This window comes from Chrysochloris asiatica, unplaced genomic scaffold (assembly GCF_000296735.1).
Source record: "Chrysochloris asiatica unplaced genomic scaffold, ChrAsi1.0 scaffold00137, whole genome shotgun sequence".
Taxonomy (NCBI): domain Eukaryota; kingdom Metazoa; phylum Chordata; class Mammalia; order Afrosoricida; family Chrysochloridae; genus Chrysochloris; species Chrysochloris asiatica.
The window spans coordinates 353,406-377,129 of record NW_006408655.1 but is presented as its reverse complement, the minus strand read 5'-3'; the positions used below and the strand labels follow the sequence as shown (position 1 = coordinate 377,129).

At 37.4% G+C, this 23,724-nt stretch overlaps 1 protein-coding gene across 1 annotated transcript in view; it reads left to right on the top strand.

Moving 5' to 3' along the window:
• Window positions 1-20,986, top strand: part of PTPLA (protein tyrosine phosphatase-like (proline instead of catalytic arginine), member A) — a 39,223-nt gene extending 18,237 nt beyond the window's left edge. Inside the window, exons 2-7 of the mRNA XM_006869877.1 lie at window positions 3,487-3,604; window positions 3,773-3,791; window positions 3,868-3,956; window positions 7,363-7,484; window positions 16,517-16,695; window positions 20,814-20,986. Of these exons, the coding sequence (XP_006869939.1) occupies window positions 3,487-3,604; window positions 3,773-3,791; window positions 3,868-3,956; window positions 7,363-7,484; window positions 16,517-16,695; window positions 20,814-20,896 (610 nt within the window). The 3' untranslated portion in view covers window positions 20,897-20,986. The remainder of the gene's footprint in view (window positions 1-3,486; window positions 3,605-3,772; window positions 3,792-3,867; window positions 3,957-7,362; window positions 7,485-16,516; window positions 16,696-20,813) is intronic.
• Window positions 20,987-23,724: the final 2,738 nt, after the last annotated feature.

Genomic DNA, 23,724 nt, shown 5'->3' with positions numbered 1-23,724 from the left:
TAGGTTGGCTGTTTGAACCCTCTCATCCCTCCACGGGAGAAAGATGTGGCAGCCAGTTTCTGTGAAGATTTATATCCTTGAAACTGTATAGAGCAGTTCGATTCTGTCCTACAACATCACTGTGAGTCAGAATTGACTCCACAGCAATGGGTATTTGGTTTATTTAGCTTTTGGTTTTCTTATTAGAATCATGGGGATGTGGCATTGAGGGTAAAAAAAAAGTGCATTTTAAATCTGGAAGATACCTAAAACATAATCCAGATTAGCCCAGCAAAAAATTCATTGTTAGCTTTCGAATGAGATGTATCAGTGAATTCACGAAGCTGTGGTATAGTGGAAGGAGAAGAGGACTGGATGTAGGAGACCCCATGGCTTTTATTTCTACCATTAATTTATTTACTCTTAAAACTTAAGGTAAGTAATATGTCTTTAAATGATGATTTTCTTATCTGAAACAGGCCTTGAAACTTTTTTGTTTTCACACTACTTACTATTGGTAGAAATGTTTCAGCATACACTCTTCATAACACTTCAAAAATGTATTCCTAACTTAGTGAATCTTGTGGAGTAGTGGTTACGAATTGGGCTACTAACCTTAAGGTCGGCAGTTCGAAGCTACCAGCGTCTCCACGGGAGAAAAATGAGGCTTTCTGCTCCCATAAAGATTTACAGCCTAGGAAACCCTGTGCAGGGTCACTATGAGTCGGAACCAACTCCAGAGTACTTAACAACAACAACAACAACAACAACTTAGTGAAAGAGTTAAATGCTGCACTGCTAAATATCATTAGCTAATAAACACATCCTGTGCTAATTAACATAACAATAAACCCATTTCCAAATGTTGATGAGAACCTTGTATAGGATTTCCAAGGAGTGGCTGGTGAGTTTGAACCTCGGACCTTTGGTTCAGCGCTTATCCTACAGAGCCACACCAGGACTAAGTATACACTCAGGGGACAGTGTATATTTATACTGTCTAAGGAGCTCTGGTAGCGTAGTGGTTACAAATCGGACTGTGAGCCACAAGGTCAGCAGTTCGAAACTACCAGCTGTTCTGTGGGAGAAAGATGAGGCTTTCTGCTCCCGTAAAGATTTACAGCCTTGGAAACCCTGTACAGGGTCGCTATGAGTCAGAACCGATTCCACGGCACATAACAACAACAACAACAGTGCAGCATAGTTTTTTTTATGATCCTATACAGTGAGCTCAATGTGGGTTTAGGTTCCAGCTGACTGGCTACAGGAATCTTTTTCCTTGTTTCCTTATGTAAAATGAGTTAATAGTAATCACAGACTTATTGTAACAATGAAGTGTTAATATGTAATGCATGTAGAACAGTGTTTGAATAGAAAATAACTTCCACAATGTACTTTTAATTATCTTAGTTGTTACTAGCATTATTATATCTACATTTCAAAAAGTCTGTGGTAGTATCAGACATTTACCTGACGTGCCATATCTGATTTTAAAAAGTCAGTGTCTTTGCAGCATGATGAGCTCAGGAGGAGTCAAAATTCTAGGACTTGAACTGCTGTTTTGCCTGTTGTACTTGTATTCTGTTGAGCTTGCATTTTCATCGAGTTCAACCAATGGTTTCTTTGTAGGAATCTTTGAAAGCTATTTGGCCATTTTATGTGTGTTTTTAGTTAATAAGTGAGCTAGCTTATTAACTAAAAACTAGTCAATAAATGGGATGGCGTTATGGGTTAATGCGCTGGACTGCAAGGTCATTTTGAACAGCAGAGTTGGCAGTTCAAACTCACCAGTCACTCGTCAGAAACCCTATACAAGGTCACTATGAGTTGGAACTGGCTCGAAGGTTAACAACAACAATTTAATAATTCACAAATCTGTTTAACGAGATAATTTAGAGACCACTTATTTTTAAAAATGGGATAGGTATGCATTTCCAACTTGTGTATTGGTGATGCGAATCCACCAGCACATTGTGGGAGAAAGATGCAGCAGTGTGCTTCCATAAAGATTACTACCCTAAAGATTCTATGCTGCCCTGTAGAGTCACTATGAGTCAAATCCGTTTGATGGCAATGGGTTTGTTATTAAATATTAAAAAGAAGTTACAGAGCAAGCTATTTAAAAATTTTTAAATACTTGTAAGAGAAGCCAAAAATATATCACCTCTCATCAGTTGTTCTGAGTAGGGTGAGAAAGTTGTTCTCTACACATGAGACATGGTATTTTAATTCATAAAATAGAATCTATATTTAATATGCAAATGTAAGTTGACAAGTGAAAAAATATGTACTTTTTCTTTATTTAAAAACGAACTCCCTGGAAGCAGGCCCATGTTTGACTTTCCATATCCCTTTTGTGGTCCAGCAACTATTACTATTTAGTGAGAACTATAAATATTAGGAGCTCTGGTAGCGTAGTGGTTACAAATTGGGCTGCGAACCACAAGGTCAGCAGTTCGAAACTACCAGCTGGTCCGTGGGAGAAAGATGAGGCTTTCTGCTCCTGTAAAGATTTACAGCCTCAGAAACCCTGTCACTATGGGTCGGAACCGACTCAACGGCATTTGAACAACAACAACATATAAATATTGGATTCCTGGTGTAGAGCTGTAGAATCAGTACTGGACTTGGAACCACAAGATCAGCAGTTCAAGCCCACCAGTTGCTTCTTGGAAAACCTGTACAGAGTCACTATGAGTCAGAACCGACTTGACAACATATAAATATTAGAATCCCTGATAGTGTAATGGGTTGCAGGTTATGTTAGTAACTGTAAGGTCGGCAGTTTGAAACCACCAGCCACTCCACGGGAAAAAGATAAGGCTTTGTTCTCCTGAAAGAGTTGTAGCCTCGGAAACCTAATATAGGGCTGCTAGGAGCTGAACCACACTCCACAGCATACAACCATTACCACTACTATATAAATATTAATTGGTAATTGTTTCTGAGTTCTCTAGTGCTGCTATGACAGAAGTGCTGCAAGTGGGTGGCTTTAACAGACTGAAATTTATTTTCTCCACAGTGAAGGAGGCTGGAAGTCTGAATTCAGGGTGTGGGCTCTAGTGGAAGGCTTTCTCTCTCTTGGCTCTGAAGAAAAGTGCTTATTGCTTTCTGGCTCCTGTTGTCTTGGTTCCTTGGAAGATCTCATGTGGTGTGACATCTGTCATCCCTCACCTACGCTTGCTTGCCCAGTCTGCTCTTTTTATTTATATCTGGAGATAGACTTGAAACACATCCTTTACTGTCTAATTAACATAACAATAAACCCATTCCCAAATGGGACTATGTTGAAAGGAACCCTGTATAGGATTTCTGAGGAGTGACTGGGGAGTTTGAACCTCAGACCTTGTGGTCCAGTGTTTATCCCACAGAGCCACACCAGGACTAAGGACTAAGTATATAATAAAGCACACATGTTGTTCTTGTATAAATTATGGTATTTGTTTTCAGGAAGTCCAGGAGTATTAATTTTAATAAAACTTCATAAAATTCTTTTCTTTTCTCTAGGTGGTTGGTTCTAGCTATCGCCATGATACGTTTTTATATGGAGAAAGGAACACACAAAGGTTTATATAAAAGTATTCAAAAGACACTTAAATTTTTCCAGACATTTGCCTTATTTGAGGTAAGTTTTGAATGATCCAATTTTCTATTCTAATATTTATCTGAAATTTTATTTATTGAGCAGTATCAATCTTGTTTTACTGCTTACATACCACCGCTGGGTTCACTTAATAGGAATTTATTTCATGTTGTATGCAATTGACTTGTAATTTTTATTTTTTGTTTACAGATAGTCCACTGTTTAATTGGTGAGTTTTTGCTTTAATTTATATTTTTGTTATAAATTGCCTTTAGAGCAATAGTTGACTTGTTTTTCTCTTTAAGGAATTGTACCTACTTCTGTGCTTGTGACTGGGGTCCAAGTGAGTTCAAGAATCTTTATGGTGTGGCTCATTACTCACAGTATAAAACCAGTAAGTGAGATGAATATATTCTTTACTTGAATTTGCTGGGAAGTTTTAAAAATAGGAATCTAAAATACTGATGGAGTCCTGGTTGGTGCTAGGGCTTAATGTACCAGACTGCAAAGCCGTTTGAACTGCAAGGTTGGCAGTTCAAGCTCACCAGCTGCTCCTTGGAAGCTCTATACAGGGTCTCTATGGGTTGGAGTCAACTCAACAGCACTTAACAACAACAACAAGAAAATACTGATATTTGTGGACTTTAGGAAGTAAGATGGTTGGGCAAAAATGGTCAAGTTGGATTTGTGTGTGATTATATATTGACTTATTAAATATAGTTTTTAAATATAGTTTGAAACAGAAGCAAAGTTAAATATTGGTACTTTATATCCACAATGTATTCTGATGTTTTTCAGTTTTTTAAGTTAATATTTCATATTCTGTCAAATAGTCAGATGCAAATTTCATGTATCTTGAACTTAAGGATGTTCTCTCTCTTTGATCCTCAAATAGAAGTTGTCAGTATAAGTAGGTTATTTTTCATCATTCAGCATCCAGTGTTGTAGCAGTAGACCTAAAATGTACCTCTAGTTCTATAGACGTGAACAGATGGAGAAGACTAGAAGTTAGGAAAGGTAAGAAACTTAGGGATAAATAAACATATTATTTATTGAAGCATGAGTAGAGGCTAGAGACCTGAACCAGATGGCCTAAATCTTTTGGAGAAGACAAACATCATGCTGACTATGTCAAGATACTAGTCCTAGTAAACCCATGACAGAATCATTTCCCAGACAAACTTTTCTGACCTTCTCAACAGCCTTTGTAGCCTCCTTTGTACTTGAGGACAGATATCTGGCTCCTTTTCCGTTCCTCAGATGCCTTCTCTCTCTTCTGCTTGGGGACTTATATTTAACCTCTTTTGCATTTCCTGCTAGACTCACCAGCCTCCTGTCTTCCTGGGGACAGGCTGCTGACCTTTTGTGCTTTTACTCCTCTGCATTTTATTCCTCTTAACTAGTATCTTTCACTCAACTTCCTTGATTCACCTGGTCCCTACAGAGAGCAACAAGAATGTGTCATACAGAAAACCCAACTTTTCATTAAGTTGCCCAGTAGTTTAGAAGCAAGATTAAAAGGGGGCTTCAAAAAGTTTTTGGAAAATTTCTGGTATCTTTTCATTCTATTTTTACATGAACTGTCTGAAGCTTCCTTATATAATATTAACAGAATAAAGACGAGACTATCATAGACAGCGAATGAACATAGTAACTGGATTAGGACCACAGTGTGTCTGAAGATTGAAAGAGAAACAAGGCAAAGACAAGATGGCTTATGTCAGCCCTAGGGGAGAAGTGAGTGGCTCATGCACAGAACTGGGCAGCATTTTGTTCTGTTAAGCATAAGGTTGCTGTGCATCACAGACAACTAACTCAATGGCAACTGATAACAGAAACATGAGACTGGCCATTCCCAAAGAGACGACTCTTTTTTCCTCCAGAGAATCTCTGCATGATATTTTTATTTTTCTCCAGCAATAGCCTCCCATTGGCACGCATCCACCATTCTTAATTCAAGCACCATTTGTTGAATACATACTATACACTAAATTTCTGTATTTACACAAATCAGTAAGGCAGTCTCAGCTGTCAAGTGTACTGGTCCTGGGAGGGGGGACAATCATGTAAATGTTGAGTCATTCAATAACAATGAATTTGCACTTGTTCTATGCAGGACACACTGCTAGGGCTTTGGCTTCTAGCAATGCAAATCTGATTCTCACCTTGTAGAGCCTATTGTTGGGGAGAGATGTTAAGCAAGTCATTATATAAATAATTATTTAATCATATTAGTGTTAAGGGCTTTGAAACCATAGCCCAATTTGTAATGCAATATAACATACTTGGGAATTAGGCTGAGTGGGGAATGAAGGGAGCCTTCCCTGAGGAAGGATATAAGAGTGCAAGTAGAGTGCTGATGGATATGTGTACAAGAGATAGCCAGACAAATTGTGATGCACCCTGCCAAGTCTTGTAGTTATCACCAAAGTACTGTGACAACAAAACAAGGTGCTGATAACTGCTCAAGGAGAGGAGGAGTTTCGGGAAAGTTTTCCAGAGGACACAATGTTCTAGCTGTATCTTAGATGAGAAAGAACTTATTATGGGAAGTAATGTTGTTGTTGTTAAGTGCCATCAAGTTGGTTCCAACCCATAGCGACCCTGTATAGGGTTTCCAAGGAGGAGCTGGTGAGCTTGAACCTCCCACCTTGCAGTTCAAACAGCTTTGCAGTCTGGCGCATTTACCCACAGGACCACACCAGGACTCCATGGGAAGTAATAAGGAAATAATATCCCAATTAAAGGAGGCACATAGGTAAAGATGCAGAAATTCAGAACATATTCTGGAAAAAATACAAAGTTTAGTGTCACCAGAGAAGGAAGTAGGTAGGGGGTTGAGTGTGCATGGAGTTGGAGAGATTTCTAAGCTTCAGCCATGAAGAACATTGGAAGATCATACTCAGTTATAAGCATTTTGTCCTTCTGGTCTCTTAAGCATTGGGGAACCAATGAAGCTTTTAAATCATAGGAGTAGCTGTTCCCAGTTTGTTTTTTGTTTGTTTGCTGCTTTGTTTTGTTTTAAAGAGAAAACTGCAATCCTTGAAGTAAATGAAGAATGAAGACATTTTTAAGAGACTGTTAGCAATAGTCTAGATGATATGGCTCTGAATTAAGATAATGTTTGTTGTGGTTAAGTGCCAGGTTTGTTTTGTTTTGAAGAGAAAACTGCAGTCCATAAAGAAAATGAAGAATGGAGAGATATTTGAGAGACTGTTGCAATAAACTGGATGAGAGATGATACGGCTCTGAATTAAGACAATAGTGGTTGTTATTCAGTACTGGTTCCAACTCGTAGCACCCTGTATAGGATTTCCGAGGAGCAGCGGCTTAAGGATTTTAACCACCAACCTTATGGTTATCCTACAGCACCACACCAAGACTCTAAAATAATGGTTGTTGTTGTTGTTAGGTGCCATTGAGTTAGTGGGGTCAAAGAACAATGGCTAGATTCAAGAGTTACATTCTATAGTAAAATGAGTATCATTTAATGACTACAGAAAGTAAGAGGGTCAGATTGTTCCCATTCTGCATTCGGGGGTGTTGAATGCTATCCTGGGTTGATTGTTATTGGCTGGTGTAAAGGGTGAGGGACCAGTAAATGTCTGACCATTCATGTGCATAGGACATACTTAAGTTGCATGTTTGTAATTATTTCTGAAATGGTAGCTAATTTAAGTTTTCTGAATTACATTAAGTTTGTCTAACCCTAGCATATTCCATTATCATAATAGATACAGTAAATAAAATGTCTTCACTCCAAGATGAGCAACACTGTGGATTTCTTTGTAATCCTGCAGATCCAGAATGAGGACAGTGTGGTGCTTTTTCTGGTTGCGTGGACCGTGACAGAGATCACTCGTTATTCCTTCTACACATTCAGTCTTCTCAACCACTTGCCATACTTCATTAAATGGGCCAGGTGGTGATATCTTGCAGTTTAGTTTCTCACAGTCCTGTGCATGCTTGTTTTGTGTGCTGAGCTAACACCAGAGAATTGAAACTTGTGTTTTAGGCTTCATGATGCCGAAATGCTATTGTTTTGGGTATGATTAATGTTATAATTTGCATTCTAAAAGCTGAATTTAATGACCAAAGATGAATCATATTCATACATCTCTTGAGTGAAATCAGTGTAAGATAAATGATATTACTTTCCCTTAAATAACTTCTGAGTTGGTCATTTGGTTTTTTTGGAAACATAACATGAATATTACATAACTGTCCAAAACATGGCAATTCTATCCGATTTATTTAAATGATTTTAATACTAAATCTGGTGGTGGTAGTGATGGTGTGCCACGCAGTCTGTTTCAACTCATAGTGACCCCGAGTAGTGTTTCTGAGGCTATAAATATTTATGGGAGCAGAAAGCCTCATCTTTCTCATGAGGAATGACTGGTAATTTCAAACTGCTTACCTTGAGGTTAGCAGCCCTACTCGTAACCACTACGCCACCTACAAGGCCACAGCAGAACTACTCCCTAGAGTTTCCGAAGCTGTAAATCTATATGGAAGAAAATGGCCTCATCTTTCTCCTGTAGAGTGGCTGGTGAGTTCGAACCACCAAGTTTTAGGTTAGCAACCCTATGCTTAACCCATTGTACCACTAGAACTTAAAAAGAAAATTTGACATATATATAGAGAGAGTTTATCTTATTTAGCTAGATGGATGGATAGACTGGCAAGCAGACAGATATTGTCAAAATTCTTTAAGTCACAGACATATTTTTTTTTCTTAAATGATTTATTGTGAATTATGTGATAGTATACATAGAAGAACATTAGTTTTACATTCATTCTATCGTATATCATCTCATTGCCATGGTTACAATCCCCTCCATGCAATCCTTCCTCCGTGCCCCCCTGGTCTTCAGCACACAGTCGCTCTCCCTCTCTGGATCTAGAGTCTCCAGCTGCTCCATAGCTCCACATCATCATCTCTGGCTCCATTTCAGGCATCACTGCTTCTCTGGGTAGGGTCCCGCTCTCTGTTCTTCTCCCTTGATGGTCCTAGGGACCTCTGCTCCTAGACTGAAAAGTCAATCACTCCCCTCCTTGCTATTAAACGTCCACCTTTACATTTCCAACCCTCATAGTCAGTCCTGATAACAATTATTCACTATTGTATCACAGGAGACCCTTCTGCATTTCATTGCATCAGCTCCGCCTAGTCAGATTGAATACTACTCACTGGAGATTCTACCTTCCTCCATGCCCTCTGGATCTAGGTTCCCTCTTGAAAGCTTGTAAGCCAGTCACTTCTTGCCTTTGTAGTCCCCCATCCCCCATTTTGGGTAGCCAATGTCCAAGTTGCGCATCCCTGTCTACTCTGTGTGTGGAGGGGGTGGGAATGAGTCTTGCTGTAAGGACTTGTTCCCTCTTTTGAGCTACTGCTTCCATAGGTGTAGGTCAAGTTCATAAAATTGTGGGTGTTCTTATGCATATGCCCTCTCTTCTTATCAGCTGGACGCTTCACTCTCCACTCTAGTCCTCTGTGGCTATGTCACTGACTCTGGGCCCAAGAGTCCCCAGGTCTTACCACACTGCTGGCTAACCAGGTCTTCACCCGGGTTCACAGAACAGACATATTTTTTAAAGGTTAAATTAAATTGAAATTGTATTTGGAATGTGGGCTGTTCTAAAGTTATACTTTTTTAAAATGGGAAAAGATCTTTGTTTTTCTTAACAGTGTAAATTTTTTGAGCAACAGACATTTTACAATGTGATAAAAACAAGATTGCTCTTTTAAGATCTAATCACAACCAGTTTAGAATTTTTCTACTGCATTTTCTATATTGCACTTATAATAACAATAGCAATAATAACAGCAGAGAATGTAATGTTTCTACTTTATACCCAAAATGTAGTGTGAACAAAACAGTATCTGACCTCTTGAAATGGAGGAAGCAGAAATTTTTTTAAAAAAAGAAAAATCACCTTAATAGGTTGTCAAAAGTGCAAGGAGGTGATCAGAATAAGAAATCTACATCCTATGTATGTAGGTTACATGGATTGGTAAATATTTTCACTCTTAAAGTTTATTTTAAAACTACAGATTTAATACCTTTCCAGTGTATGAAGTTCAAACAGTACAGCAGTATATAGGATAAACACAAAAAGTTTCTGTTTCTAGTCTACCCAACCCACACCTTTCCCCCCAAAAAACACAGGAGTTTGTGCAGACATTTTCATATTAATGAAAATGTAAAAACTTAGATGTGAATTTTTCCGACATAAATAGGAGGCTTTATACTTCTTTTTATATCTTGGAGGTTTATTTTTTGTCAATATAGGTACATTTAGATCAAATTCTTTAACTCCAGAGCTGCACAATCTTTACTGTATGAACTTCTGTTGTTAGAATTTAGATTGTTCACAGTTTCCTACTATAAATAATGTTTGAGGTATTATAAATAATGTTATACCTGTTGTTGGGTGCCATCAACTCGGTTCCAACCTGTTGGAGCCTGATGCACAAGAGAAACACTACGTGGTCCTGTACCAACTTCACAAATTTTGCTATGCTTGAGTGTATTGCTGCTTCCAGGGTACCAATCCATGTCTGTGGGGGGTCTTCTTCTTTTTTGCTGTTCCTGACCTTTACCATGCATGATGTCCTTCTCCAAGGATTGATCCATCCTGATAATATGTTCTAAGTATAAGAGACAAAGTCTGGCCTCCAGGCTTTTAAGGAGCATTCTCGTTGTACTTCCTCCAGCACAGCTTTGTTTGTTCTTCTGGAAATCCATGGTAATTTTAATATTTCCTCTGACATCATAGCTCAAATGCATCAATTGTTCTACAGTCTTCTTTATTCATTGTCCAACTTCCACATGCGTATAAGGGTATTGAAACTATCATGGCTTGGGTCAGACACAACTTAGTCCTCAAACTGACATCTTTGCTCTTGAACACTTTGAAGACGTCTTGTGCAGCAGATAATGCATATTGCATTAGGCAAAATCATTTGATTTCTTTACTGCTGCTTACAAGAATGTTGATGGTGATACAAACGAAATGAAATCTCTGACAACATCTGTCTTGTCTCCATTTACATGGATGAAATTTATTGGTCTGGTGGTGAGAATTTTTGTTTTCTTTACAGTGAGGTGCAATTCCTATCGAAGGCTGTGGTCTTTGGTCTTCATCAGTAAGGAGCTTAAGTCCTCATCAAACAAGGTTGTGCGACCTGCATATTGCAGGTGGTTAATGAGTCTTCCTCCAATCTGGATGTCACATTCTTCATATAATTCAGTTTCTAAGATTATTTGCTCAGCATACAGATTGAATCAGTATGGTGAAAGAATACAACCCTGGCACACACCTTTCCTCATTTTAAACCATTCAGTGTCCCCTTGTTCTGTTCTAACAACTGCCTCTTGGTCTATGTACAGGTTCCTCATGAGCACAATTAAGTGTCCCAAAATACTCATTTTCCATAATGTTGTCCATAACTTGTCATGATTCACACAGTCAAAAGCTTTTGAATAGTCATTAAAACCCCGGTAAACATCTTTCTGGTATTCTCTGCTTTCAGCTAAGATCCATCGGACGCCAGCAATGATATCCCTTGTTACCTGTATTCATCTGACTCTGACTTGAACCTCTGGTAGTTCCCTGTCATTGTACTGTTGCAGCCATATTTGAATTATCTTTAGCAAAATTTTACTTGAATGTGGTGCTAATGATATTGTCCAGTCATATCTGCATTCCATTGAGTTTGTCTTTCTTTGGAATAGGCAAAAATATGGATCTTTTCCAATCAGTTGGCCAGGTAGCTGTCTTCCAGATTTCTCGGCATAGATGACTGAGTGCCTCCTGTGTTGCATGAGTTCGTTGAAAGATTTCAATTTGTATTCCATCAATTCCCAGAGCATTGTTATTTGTCAATGCCTTCAGTGCTCATTGGTCTTCTTCCTTCAGTATCATTTGCTTTTTATCATATGCTACCTCTTGAAATGGTTGAACCTCAACCATTTCTTTTTGGGACAATGACTCTGTATATTTCTTCCATCTTCTTTTGATGCCTTCCACGTCATTCACTATTTTGCCCACAGATTTGTAAATACAAATCGAAGTTTTTTTTCAGTTCTTTCAGCTTGAGAGATGGTGAGTATGTTCTTCCCTTTTGGCTTTATAATGCCAAGATCTTTGCATGTTTCATTATAATATTTGACTTTGCCATCTTGAACTACCCTTTGAAATTTTCTTTGCAGCTCTTTTACCTCCTCATTTATTCATTTGCTTTAGTATCTCTACACAAAGAGCCGGTTTCACAGTCTCTTCTGACATCCATTTCATCTTTTGCTCATTCTTCTTAATGACCTTTCCTCTATGATGTTCTTGATGTCATCTCACAACTCATTTGGTCTTTGGTCACTGGTGTCTGATTTACCAAATCTGTTCTTGAGATGACCTCCAAATTTAGGTGGGAAATATTCAAGGTCATATTTTGACTATTGTGGACCTGTTTTTAATTTTCTACAGCTTCAGCCTGAACTTGCATAAAAACAATTGAAGATCTGTTCCACAATCTGCCCCTGGCCTTGTTTTGGCTGATGATATGGAGATTTTCCACTATTAATTTCCATAGTGGAAAATCTGATGAAGTCCATGGGTATAGTCATGTTTTATGCTGTTTAAAATAGGTATTTACAGTGAGGAAGTCACTGGTCTTGCAAAATTCTACCCTGTAACCACCCCAGCATAGTTTCTAACACCAAATCTGTATTTTCCAACTACTGATACTCCTTTTTTGTTTCTAACCTTTGCATTCTAGTCACACGTAATCATCAATATATCTTGATTGCCTGTTTGATCAATTTTAGACTGAAGAAGTTGGTAAAATTCTTTCACGGGCTTTAGTGGTTGGTGGATAAATTTGCATAATACTTGTATTAACTTGTAGGTGTATGGATATTGTTCTATCACAGACAGCATTACACTTCAACATAGATCTTTAAATTTAAATTTTTAAATTTTTGATGATGATGAATGTGATGCCATTCCTCTTCAATTTGGCATTTCTGGCATAGTAAGCCATTTGATTGTCAGATTCAAAATGGTAAATACCAGTCCATTCCAGCTCAGTAATACATAGGATACTAGTGTCTATGCATTCCATTTCATTTTTGCCAACTTCCAGTTTTCCTAGATTCATACTTTGTACATTCCATGTTCTAATTATTAATGGATGTTTACAGCTGTTTCTTCTCATTTTGACTTGTGCCCCATCTGGAAATGAAAGTCCTGAAAGCTTTATTCCATTCGTGTCATCAGGGTCAACAACATAGTCATATTTTCAGTGTCTTCGAACCTGAGGGGCTCATCTTTTAGCGCTCCATCTGACAGTATTCTGGTGTCTTTCATAATGTTTCAGTATTCAGTTTTCTGTTGCAGTTCTACTGCTATTCATAAGGTTTTCAGTGACTAAATATTCAGAAATAGTCCACCTCTCCTACTTCCTAGTCTGTCTTAGTCAGGAAGCTCAGCTGAACTGTGTTCACACAAGTGACCCTTCTGGTAGTTAAAGTACTGGTGGCATAACTTTGAGAATTACAGTACCATGCAAGCCACCGCAGTACGAGAAACTTGACAGATGAGTAGTGAAATGTAATATCTACATTTGCTACTTTTAAAAACTCTAATGTTTATGTTAATATACTCTAAGCTTGTTTGAGGGTAATCCTTAGCTAGTGTTGGACTTGTTTTAGATCCTCCACCTAGTTAAAGCCTAACCCTTTCCAAACTAATTAGTCCTTATTTTTTATTACTATATTATTCAAATTTAGTCAATTAAAATATATAGATAAACCAAAAGAAAAATGAAAGCCTTATAATGATATATTATCCCACTATACTAGGCTAGATCTCTGGTGTAGGATAAGCACTGGAAGATGGGCAGTTTAAACCCCCCCAGCCGGCTCTCAGAAACCCTGTATAGGTCACTGTGAGTCTAGACGGACTTGATGGCACTTAACATCAACAACATAAATGGATGATCACTGTTTATTACTTATGTGTTCTTTCAAACTAAAAATATTCACTAGCTCCATTGTAGACATTTGTGGTTAGCAGTTTGCATATAAAATGCTTTCAAGTTATAGTATGAGCTTAAACATGCTCTCTTTTATAAGAAGATTTGCTACCATTTAGGTTTGTCTGGTTGGCTTCATTTTTATTCTACATGAAAATGTATTCACTTTTGGTGATTGGGCCTTTTAAAAGGTTGGCAGTTTGGAATGTGACTGGACTCTAATCCATGAGTGTGCGTATCAGTATCACTTTGCATGAGCACAGTCTCCTGGACTTTTAGGATCTTAAAAATGCTAATCCTGATGTTAGTCTCTTTTTATGTGTTGTATGCATACATTTGTTTGGAGAAGATACTTCAGTCCACCTTGTAAATATCTTTTAGGCTATCACATTGGTTTTCAATGTCTTGTCCATAGACCTTTTGGAATGCATTTGCATGTCTGGAATAAGAGAAGTTGAAAACTTTACCTTTTCATTGCATATTTGAATTCACGGATTAGAAAATGTTTGTCAAGTACCCTAGTGTTAAACAAGGCATAAAATATTTCAATTTTGAAATGCATTTGCTAGCATAATATGTTGTCAATTAATCTTGTTGTTGTTAAGTGCCGTTGAGTCGGTTCCGACTCATAGCGACCCTGTATAGGGTTTCCGAGGAGCGGCTGGTAAGCTTGAACCACCGACCTGGCAGTTCAAATGGCTTTGCAGTCTGGCACATTAACCCACAGCGCCACACCAGGACTCCCAATTAATCATAGATTACCTTTTATGTCAAAAATCTAGACAATCCTGAATGTCTGAATATATATATGCAAACCCCATTAAATAACCTAAAATAATATTTATGTTCAAATGTTGAAGTTATTCTCAAATAAAAAGTCACTTTAGGAATGGCTTCTCATTTATAAATTATTTGGCTGACTATAATGGTGTGAATATACTTCATTCTATCTGTGTGTCCACAAAATAGGCAATTGTATAATTAGTTATATTTTCATATTGACACACAGAAAAATTCACCATCCTTAAGGCTTTAAGCAATTTTATTGTAGAAATGGTAAATGGGTGTTCCCCCATTAAACAATACTATAAAAAATAACAAAAAATAATTCTTTTCAGAAAATAAGAAATATATCAAACATAATATATTTTATTTGAGAAGGGAATATAAAATGTTCAATTTTGTGATTTAAAAAATTAATAGGAAATGATTGATTTAAATAATACCAAAAAGCCCTAGAAAAGACTGGTAAGAAACCAGGAGTATATGCACCGAATGTTTATTGGGGGATTAGTGGATAGAGAGACAAAGTAAGATTAAGGGCTCATTCTTCTTTCTCTACCAGTTCATCAGTTTTGGTAAATAATTATTCCCCTCTCCTCAGTCTTTTATTCTAGTATATTCTTGGCATATAGGACTAAGGTGGTATTTAAATTGTCTCCAAGCTCCTACAATTTCATCTGAATTTTCCTTACAGTTATGAGGGGGCTTCAGAAGGTAAAGGAACAATTCCATTATCTTTTAATTCCATTTTCTATGAACTTTTTGAAGCCCTCCTATATGCAAACAAAATGATTCAATGTGTATTTTATTTATTTTTTACCATAATTTCCTGTGATGTGTACTTATAGTGACTAACTTACTGAAAATAATTTCATTTGATGGAAAAATGCCATTGTTGGCCTCCCTTTTTTTTTTTTAGGGTCTTCCTACTGAGACAAATTGAGATATAAGAGTTCCCCTAACTGAAGGCATAAATGGTGGCCGGCATAATATGTTAGAATGCTTGCCCCAAGGCAAACAGACAAATTATGCTTTTCAAAAATAGAACTTTTCCAGCTTTCATGTGGAAATTCAACAAGTAACTTATCTTACTTGTTTTCTTATGAAAGCCGTTTTAGGTAATGCATTCAGTAGTTAGATAGTATTACCAGTTTTCTGTAATAGTTAAGTCTGTGTCTTTTAATTAGTAATCACAAAAAGTTTTTTTTTTAATGCCTCTTATGAACTACCTTGGTAATTCCAACAAGGTTTAGATTTACAGTTGGGATCACAATTGGTCTTTAAGCACATCATTTGGCCAGTAAATGATTGGCTAACAGGCTGAGTATGTGTCGTTGAAAGTTGGTTCTCTTATGTTGTTGTTTTTGTTGTTGTCGTTAAGTGCCATTTAGTTGGTTCCAACCCATAACGGGTCTGTATAGGGTTTCCGAGGAGTGCCTGATGAGCTTGAACCACCAACCTTGTGGTTCAAATCGACGTTGCAGTTCAATGCATTAACCCACAGTGCCATACCAGGCCTCCTTACCAGAGTAGAAAGCTTCACCTTTCTCCCTCAGAGCGCCTTGTGGATTCAAACTGCTGACCTTCAGTTAGCAGCACAATAGTATAGAGGCTTCAGGGCTCTATAGTAAATGACTGTTGTTGTTTGTTGTTTAGTGTCCTCATACCCACCTGGCATGGGGATTCTGAGGGGTGAGTAGCTGGTGGATTTGAGCTGCCAAGCACTGCAGTTCAAACCAACCTTGCGATCCATCACGGTACCACCACATGAGCAGGGGCAAAAAAAAATCAGTTCTGATTCTAAGCCTTGAAGACGTTACCTTCACACTACTTTAAAAAATACTGTGTGGACAGTTTTTAAATATATAAAAGCATTTCAGTACCGTAAAGTTAGTTGACTTCCTATTTTAATAAGATCTTGTCATTCAAAATTGAAACTACTATGTGAGCAAAACATAATCAAATTAAGGAAATGATTAAAGTCGAAAAAATTGCTTTATGTGAGGTTATTTTAAGTCTGAAGAGAAAGGGGAAATTTAAAGTTGATATATGATGGGAACAAAAGAACCACGATATAAAATATAACATCATTATTCTAGAAAAATAATTCTGTGAGGTTTTTCTTTCCCCAGATACAATTTTTTTATCATCTTATATCCTGTCGGAGTGGCTGGTGAACTTCTTACCATATATGCTGCACTTCCATATGTGAAGAAATCGGCCATGTTTTCATTAAGACTTCCAAACAAATACAATGTCTCTTTTGACTACTATTATTTTCTTCTTATAACCATGGCCTCATACATACCATGTAAGTATATATATTTGTACTTTGGTTTATATATTAAAGTTTCTGGGGAAATAGCATAATAACTTAGTTTAATAAACAAGGAGAAAAAATTTTAAATATGCAAATATATTAAAACGCTTTATTCAACTCCCATTTCTTCTTCTTCTTCCCCCACCCCCCCACCCCCACCCCCAGTCAACTGTACTTTGTTAACATCCATTGTGTTTCTGGTGCTGACAGTGTTCCACTACTATTCATAAGGTTTTGTTTGTTGGGTTTTTTTTTTTTAATAATTGAAAGGGTGGTGTACCAGAAGATTTTTCACAAAGAAATAAGGATTAAGTAAATGAAAACACAAATGATTGCTTTCTTAAAATCGCTTAAAAATGAACTCAGTATGATTTACTCGTTAATTATAGAATTGATTTTGTTGTTAAGAATATATAAAACAAAATATACACCAATTCAACAGTCGCTGTACATAACACTTAGTGACCTTGATTACATTCTTCCAGCTGTACAACCATTCTCTCACCCGCCTTTTCTGAGCTGTTCCTCCATCATTAACATAAACTCATTGTCCCTTAAGGTTTCTGTCTAATCTTCTGAGTTGTCCGTTTGATCCTATGTGGATCTTATAAGAGCATAGCTCAAGGGAGACATCTTTTTACAGGAAGTGGTTCTTTTTTACTTGTTGTTGTTGTGAAGTGCTGTTGAATCGATTCCGACCCATAGCGACCCTGCATAGGGTTTCCGAGGAGCATCTGGTGAGCTTGAACCGCCGACCTTGCAGTTCAAACGGCTTTGCAGTCTGGTGCACTAACCCACAATAAACTATTGTTTTGCTTTAAAAAGACTTCAGGGGATATTTTTTATTTACATTTTATAGATTATTTCAGGGTTTCATCCAACTTTCATGGCTCCAGTTAAGTCTGGAAATCATGAGAATTTGAAATTCCTTTCTGTATATTCCCCCTTTTGATCAGGATGATTGGTTGTTCTTGTTAAGTGCTATCAAGTCAGTTCTGACCCATGGAGACCCTGATGAGTTTGAACTGCCAACCTTGAGGTTCACACCGACTTTGCAATCCAGCACATTACCTCCACAGCACCACACCAGGACTCCCAGGATACTTAATGGAATCTTGGGTCAAAATGTTCAGTAATGTTTGTTGTTGTTAAGTGCTGTCGAGTCCGTGCTGACTCATAGCAACCCTGTATAGGGTTTCTGAGGAGCGACTGGTAAGTTTGAACCATCAACTTTGTGGTTCAAACGATCTTGTAGTCTAGTGCTTATCCAAGCACTATCCAGTTCTTCTGGGCTCATAACAAAGGAAGCAGTTGTTCATGGAGGCAATTAGCCACACATTCCACAACCTCCTCACATCTTCCTCCTATTCCTGACTCTCCTCCTAACTATGTTTTAAAGATTTTTTTTTTATCTAAAGAAAGAGTAAAACTTGTATCACTGAGAAGTATTCAAGCATTTGGAATTCCATATCTGAGCATAAACATTGTATCCAAGAAAATTCTAGATCTTTTCTATTAAGCTTACACTTGGAAAAATCATGGAGAAGTGCTTTTTAGTGTTGTTTCTCTATGAACTTGAAAATAATAAGCAACTTCTTTAAAATATAATTCAGTCTTTTCATTAGTTTCTCATCACGTTCCAGTAGTTGTAATGAACTGATGAGACTACTCATTCCATGTAAATACTTGTTTGTTGCTGTAAAGTCACTATAAAGTGGCTATTTCCTGCTAGTGGCTATTAAGCAGGAAATGGGTATCCTGGTGTTGATAAGTACTGGACCTACAAGGTCATTTGGACTGCAAGGCTGGCAGTTCAAACTCAACAGCTGCTCCTCGGAAACCCTAAATAGGGTCACTATGAGTTTATGGCACTAAACTGCAACAGCAGGAAATGGTAGACTTGGTTGTGCGATGCTTAAATAGCTTGGCTGAGCTCCACTGCTAACTCAAATTTTGGCAGTTCAAACCCCTAGCAGTTCAAAGACCTGGCAATCTGTTCCCATAAAGATTAGTTTAGAAAACTAATTCTAAAACACAAGGATTTACTATGAGTCGGAAAACAGCATGGTGGCACGTAACAACAAAAAAACAGCAGGAAATAAAAGGAAAAGCAGTGTTGTTATTTGCCTTTCTAAATACAATTAGAGACTTTCATGTTGGGGAGAGGGGAAGGCAATGGGAATCTAAATGAGATTTTAGTTTATAGAATCTAAAATCTACTTTGACACATAATATAAAATATTTCTGCCTAAACAGGATAAGCATCAAAATTGGCCATCCCCTTGAGGTCTCCAGCTTATAAGCGCTTCTAAAATTAAAATTGACTTAGTCAGAGTGTTTTTCTCCCTGTCTGCTTCCATTACAGCCTGATTCTGCCATCAGGTTTCCTACCATGACCAGTTGGACATTCAGTAGGGTTAAGGAGTGTTATGTTGACACCACTTGATGTATAAATAGATAGTAACATTTTAACTGGAGCACTACCAGATCCTGCTGTAGTGTCTGCTATAGTTACAGGTTCAAGTATTGTGCTCCCCTCTTCCTTATAATCCCTGAAGCATCTGTACAGACACCCAGGAACTGAAAGATTATGGTTCAGAGCACTCAACCAATACATTTTGACTGAGTTTTCCATTCTCTTTGGAGATTTAGCCAGTTACCAAGTTGCCATGAAATTGAATCTGACTTGTGGTGACAGCATGTGTATCAGAGTAGGAATTTGTTCTGTAGGGTTTTTGGTAGCTGACTTTTCAGAAGTAGATCACCAGGACTTACTTCTGAGGTACCTGTTCAGTTACCAGCTCAGTGCATGAACTGTTTTTACCACCTGGCATCTGGCAATCGTAGTTTTACTATGCTGACAGTTGCTGGAGAGTCCCACTTGCAGAGTACGAGAGAGCTAGGATGACACTTTTTGTACTGTTTCATTATGGGTATGTTGTTATTATTATTGGTGGTGGTGGTGATGTGCTGTGGAGTCGGTTCCAACTCATAGCGACCCTGTACAGGGTTTCCGAGGCTGTAAATCTTTACGGGAACAGAAAGCCTCATCTTTCTCCTGCGGAACAGCTGGTAGTTTCAAACTGCTGACCTTGCGGTTTGCAGCCCAATTCTTAACCACTATGCTACCAGATCTCCTTGTTACTGCTGTTGTTGTTGTGGTTAAGTGCCGTTGAGTCAGTTCCAACCCAAAGCGACCCTGTACAGGGTTTCTGAGGCTGTAAATCTTTACAGGAGCAGAAAGCCTCATATTTCTCCCGCGGAGCGGCTGGTAGTTTCGAACTGTTGACCTTAAGGTTCGCAGCCCGATTCATAACCACTACGCTACCAGAGCTCCTTGTTATTGTTATTAGGTGTCTTCAAATTGGTTCCAACTCATAGCAACCCTATGAACAACAGAATGGAACACTACCTGGTCCTGCACCATCCTCACAATTATTGTTATGTTTTAGCCTCTGTGCCAGTCCATCTCACTGAGGATCTTCCTTTTTGTCACCTACCTTCTGTTAATATGCCAAGTGCCATCAAGTTGGTTCTAACTCATAGCAACCCTGTGTACAGTGGAGTGGCTGATGGGTTTGAACTGCTGACCTTGCAGTTACCAGCCCACTGCTGATCTTACAGTGCCATACCAGGACTCCTTTTTTAGTATGTTGTTGTTGTTAAGTGTCATTGAGTCCATTGTGATTCATAGCAACCCTGTATAGGATTTCTGAGGAGCCACTGGTGGATTTGAACTACCAGCCTTGTGATTAGGAGTCCAGGTTTCCCTGCACTGGAGTATTCTGACATGGTATTCTAAAGACTTAGAGAATTCTAAATTCAAATGTCTTGTTGGCCATTAGCAAGTTTTATTTGTCATGGTATTTAAGTTTCTTTAAAATAACACCTATCGTTTATGGCATTAGTTAGTTTTGTGGTTTATGGGCCTCAGTTTGTACTGTTTATTCTGAACTCTGTAATGTTAGGGGTGGCAGTAAATTCTTAGAGGTACAGAGTAATTTTATAATGCAAGTACTCTTAAACTTTGCCACATTTAACAGGTGGGTGTAGTTTCAAGTGTAAATAAGACAGTAGTTTATTTTCTTTGTTTTCTTTTTTCAATCAAGTGTTTCCACAACTCTATTTTCATATGTTTCGTCAAAGAAGAAAGGTGCTTCATGGAGAGGTGATTGTAGAAAAGGATGATTAAATGATCCCTGCAAACAAGGTGCTTTTTCCAGAATAACCAAGATTACTTGAGTCCAAGTTTTAATAACAAGAATAAACAGCTTCATGAAATTTCTTGGATTGTATTATTTCTTAAAATACTACTTGAGCTTTTCCCGTAAGTGGCCTGAGGTAATCTCACAAAATGGTTCGCTACTCATTTGACCCAGAAAACACCACAAAATCATGCAAATCCAGAGGTTCAAATCTCCGGGTCCATTTTAAGAACACTCATGAGACTGCCCAGGCCATCAAGGGTATGCATATCCAAAAAGCCACCAAGTATCTTAAAGATGTCACTTTGCAGAAGCAATGTGTACTGTTCTGACGTTACAGTGGTGGCGTTGGTTGGTGTGCCTAGGCCAAACAGTGGGGTTGGACACAGGGTCGGTGGCCCAAAAAAAGTGCTGAATTTTTGCTGCACATGCTTAAAAATGCAAAGAGCAGTGCTGAACTTAAGGGTTTAGATGTGGATTCTCTGGTCATTGAGCATATCCAGGTCAACAAAACTCCCAAGATGTGCCGCCGAACTTACAGAGCTCATGGTCGGATCAACTCCTACATGAGCTCCCCCTGCCATATTGAGATGATCCTCACTGAAAAGGAACAAATTGTTCCTAAACCAGAAGAGGAGGTTGCATGGAAGAAAAAGATATCTCAGAAGAAACTGAAGAAACAAAAACCTACGTACAGCTCGGGAGTAAAATAACTTAAAATAAAATGCACATAAAAGTAAAAAAAAACACCAAAAAAACTACTTGAAACATAGTATTTGCCAATCTTTTCCTTCACATTGTGCCAGATCCATTGTCTACAAGAACTATGCAAATATCAATCTAAGTGTGAATGTCAAACATTAAAAACATAATTGGGTGTATTACCCTAGCAATAATTAAAAAAGGAAAAAACTTTTGTTAGTTTTACTTTTTTTGCGGCATATGCTCAAAACTTTAAAAATCAACATTTAGAAATTAGTTCAATGATTTAACATTATTTTGCCTTCCAGTGGTATTTATGTGATATTTATAAGTGAAAGTAAATACAACATTATAATAGCTTGTTAATAATGTATTGGTATTTCTTGAAGCCAAAATTGATTTTTTTTTTTTTTTTTAAGTTATATGGCAGCATTTCTGATGAGTAGGAGTTTTGGATGCGTGGACAGAATTTGCTGTGATAAGGCATATAAAAGTATTCGAATAGATAACATGTTCTTTGAAAATATGTCTAGTCTGTTGAAATGATTTATGCCACTAAGTGAATTTATTCTTATTTGAATTAACCACTCAAGGACAGTTTTTTCAACTTTAACTACTTTAAGAGGTTACAAAGAATATGAGTAAATACTTGTTCTCACATGTAAGAAAAAGAAAACCATAGATTGTGGATCATAATGTACTCAGAACCCTGATTGAGAAAGGTTGCTGGGCACTACGGAATCATTTGATCCAAATTGTCTTATAACAATCCCTTTGTGGTACTTAGCTAACTATCAGTCTTATAGTATGATCTGAAGCAGACTCATTTCACTCTAAATTCCATTGCCTTATAATAAAGCTACGCTGAAGATCATTTAATACTACTCTAAATCCTAAATACTTTTTGTCAAAACTTTACCTCTATTAAGGTATGCTGATTGAAGGGCCCAGTTTAGAGAATATTAGATAAGTGACTTTACCAGAAAAAACAAACTTCCTGCATTCCATAAATTATGTTGACATAATTTTGTCTTTAAATGTTCTGTATTTGTTTACAATCAACATGTAATGTTACATTTTTCTAAATCACTTGTTTTGTGTTACCACCTCCTTTTAAAATTTTTTTCATGTAGAGATTTGTAGTTTAGAATGTTTTCACAAACTATTCTAGTAACTTTCTTTTTTAAACATCTGTTTTTTTTAAATTATATTTTAATATTTCCTGAATATTTTAGTGAGCAAGATGTATCAGATACTAATTCTCAATTCATCTGCTCATTCTGCTCTTAAGCTATTTGAACATTTTTTTCATTCTTAATTTTTATGGAGAAATTTTCAGGGAGTAATTATGATAAGACTGTATTTAAGTTACCTATTAATTTATTGGAGTCCTGGTGTGGCACTGTGGGTTAATGCTCTAGACTGCAAAATTGGTTTGATCCACAAGGTTGACGTTTCAAGCTCACCATTCACTCCTTGGAAACCCTATACAGGGTCGCTATGGGTCAGAACCGACTCAAGGGCACTTAACAACCACAGCATTAACTTATTGGATGTCTTTTGAAATTATTTAAAAATTTTCAAATAATTTAGCCTGTACTCTATTCAAGAAGGTGTGGTACTCATTTTTAGTCTGTAAGTTGAATATCTTGAAGTAGAAATTGTGGTTAACTTTAGTATTTTGATATTTGTAAGTTTATGGAGATTTGTTTTGTGGCCTAAAACATGGTCTATTCTGAAGAATGTTCCATGTGTACTGGAAAAGAATGTGTTTTGTGCAGTTGTTGGGTTGAATGTTCTGTACACATCTATGAGGTCCAGTTGGCTGATTGTGTTGTTTAGTTCTTCTTTGTCTTTGTCAAGTTTATTTCTGGTTGTTCTATCCATTTTTGAAAGCGGTGTATTAAAATCACCCACTATTATTGTAGATTCATCTATTTCTTTTTCAAATCTATTAGAGTTTTCTTTATATATTTTGGAGCTCTTTCATTGGGAGCATGGATATTTATTATGGATATTTCATCTTGTTCAGTTGTCCCTTTAATCATGAGATAATGTCCATCCTTATCTATTATGCTGTTTTTTGCCTTAAAGTTTATTTTATCAGAGATTA